Raw genomic sequence first — 2,478 nt, 5'->3', positions numbered from 1 at the left:
TATATATATATATATATATATATACATACATACATACATACATACATACATACATACATACATACATACATACATACATACAGTAGTACCTCGGTTTTCGAACGACTCTCATCGCGAATAAATTGTGCTTTATCTGCTATTGGAACTTACACACCATGTACAGGAATCTTTTTTACCACTTCTATACACCATTTTCCTCGAATAATGGAACTGCATCTACAATATCTTTATTCATCTAATTCCTACTTTCATTCTCTTATTTCCCTCTATATTCTCAATCGTTTCCACAATAATTCGAACTCAAATATTTTCTCACACCGTCTCTGATGAAGGGATATCCATAATATACCAGAAACAGCTGTAAGACTATTTCATTATAAATGTCCTGAAAACTCCTCACACCCTTGGATTTGTTATCTCATTCTGTCTAATATATATAGACATAGATATATATAAAGTACGATTTATTCGTCACCAGAGGCGTTCGTAAACCGAGGTACAAGTGGATTAAATGAATATGAGAAAGACAGGAGATAAAGCACCCAATAAAAATGTCACCCGGGTTGATCATATCCCTAGCTACGCTACCGCTCTCCACCCGTAACCACTTCAGTTGTAATTATTTTATCAACCTAGGCGGAATTTGAACGTCAAGAGACGCAAGCAAATACTACAAGCTATTTTCTCCGATGCTCTACCGATTCTGCTTTTTAAAAAGATTATTATGCTTTGATTTCTAATAATGGTTTCGAATTTTGGCACAAGGCCAGCAATTTCGGGGTAGGAAGTAAGTTGATTAGATCGACCGCAGGGCTCAGCAGGTACTTATTTTGTCGACCCCGAAAGAATGAAAAGCAATGTTGACCCCGGTGGAAATTGAACTCAGGATGCAAATATATGATTGCCATAAAGGGTCGAAACTTTGCCTTGATTGATATTGATAATGTTTTGTTTTGGTAAGTCCCAATGCACGAAACTCCCGGCCCCGGAGTCACATTAAATTTTTCAAAATAATATATATACATGACGGGCTTCCACACAGTTTCCGTCAGCCAAATTCACTCGTAGGATATTGGTCGGTCCGGGGCTGTAGTGTAAGACACTTGCCAAAGATGTGCAGTGGGATTGAACTCAAAACCACATTGTTGCAAGGTGAGCATCTTAACCACACAGCCAGGGCTTGCACCAATAAATAATCTTTTAATTTAATGAAGTTTCGAAATTCTTGAATAAAAAGGAAACAAATTATTTCTATATTTCTATAATTATTGTTCTATTACATATTTTATATAATTATTGTTGTAAACATTATCAAACACACACATTTAATGTATGTGTTTTGCTTGTTCGCCAATAGGCTGCAATTTAGCGCGGTGTGGATGACTCTGTTATAGCGCCGGGTGTTAAAACACCTGAAAATCATAAACAGGTAAGACAGGTGCTTTGAGGGAGTCATCCCCACTTGTCTAAAGCGCCACCTACCGGCGAGTAAGTTAATCACATTCGTTGTGCTTGTGTGTTCGATAATGTTTGCAACTCTAGCGCTGCTTCTAATTCATATTTGAATTATTGTTCTATAATATATTTATGATCGAAGTATATTTGCCACCTAAAGATTCATCGTATTTATAATTATTTGATTTTATTTATTTCAGAATTACTTCTCCATGTGTAAAGAAGCAAGATAGCACCCATGGTGCTCCATTCTTTATTTACTTCTTCTCTGAACGAATAGAATTATCGCTATATCGATTGAGATTCCATCTGTAAAGACTTCCTGCACAGAACGGTCAGCAATGTCATTTAAACGTGACCAATACTCGATTATTTTCATATCAATCCTTCATTTCATTTATTTTATTGTGGAGAAATACTTCAGCGTTTTGACAAATTCTTTAGCTTTGGAAATCGATTCCTACCGGGTTCTTGCTGATGGAGCCTCGTTGCTGGTTAGCATCGTTGTCATGAAAGTAAGTAATTTGGCATTCTTCATATTCTGCTGTCGTCCCCATTATTTATTCAATATATGTACGGGTCAAGGCGGCGAGCTGGCAGAAACGTTGGCACGCCGGGCGAAATGCTTGGCTGTATTTCGTCTGTCTTTACGTTCTGAGTTCAAATTCTACCGAGGTCGACTTTGCCTTTCATCCATTCGGGGTCGATAAATTAAGTACCAGTTGCGTACTGGGGTCGATCTAATCGACTGCCCCCTCCCCAAAAATTTCGAGCCTTGTGCCTAGAGTAGAAAAGAATGTATGTACGGATCAATAATAAATTTACCTGCAAGGTTATAACTTACAGAACTAAACAAATCTGAGGCACAGGTGTGGGTGTGTGGTTCCACTTGGTTCCGGATTCAGTCCCACAGCGTGTCACCTTCGGCAAATGTCTTCTAACTATAGCCTCGGGCCGACCAAATCCTTGTGAGTGGATTTGGTAGATGGAAACTGAAAGAAGCCCATTGTGTGTGTGTGTGTG

The 2,478-nt window shown here is 38.3% G+C and overlaps 1 protein-coding gene across 1 annotated transcript in view; it reads left to right on the top strand.

Annotated features, from left to right (window-relative positions):
* LOC106872797 (uncharacterized) overlaps positions 1-2,478 on the top strand; it is a 31,127-nt gene that overhangs the window by 14,929 nt on the left and 13,720 nt on the right. The window contains exon 2 of the mRNA XM_014919910.2: positions 1,656-1,970. Within this exon, the coding sequence (XP_014775396.1) occupies positions 1,797-1,970 (174 nt within the window). The 5' untranslated portion in view covers positions 1,656-1,796. The remainder of the gene's footprint in view (positions 1-1,655; positions 1,971-2,478) is intronic.

This window comes from Octopus bimaculoides, chromosome 7, assembly GCF_001194135.2.
Source record: "Octopus bimaculoides isolate UCB-OBI-ISO-001 chromosome 7, ASM119413v2, whole genome shotgun sequence".
NCBI lineage: Eukaryota > Metazoa > Mollusca > Cephalopoda > Octopoda > Octopodidae > Octopus > Octopus bimaculoides.
The sequence above is the reverse complement of the archived record's forward strand: the minus strand, read 5'-3'. Positions and strand labels throughout refer to the sequence as shown.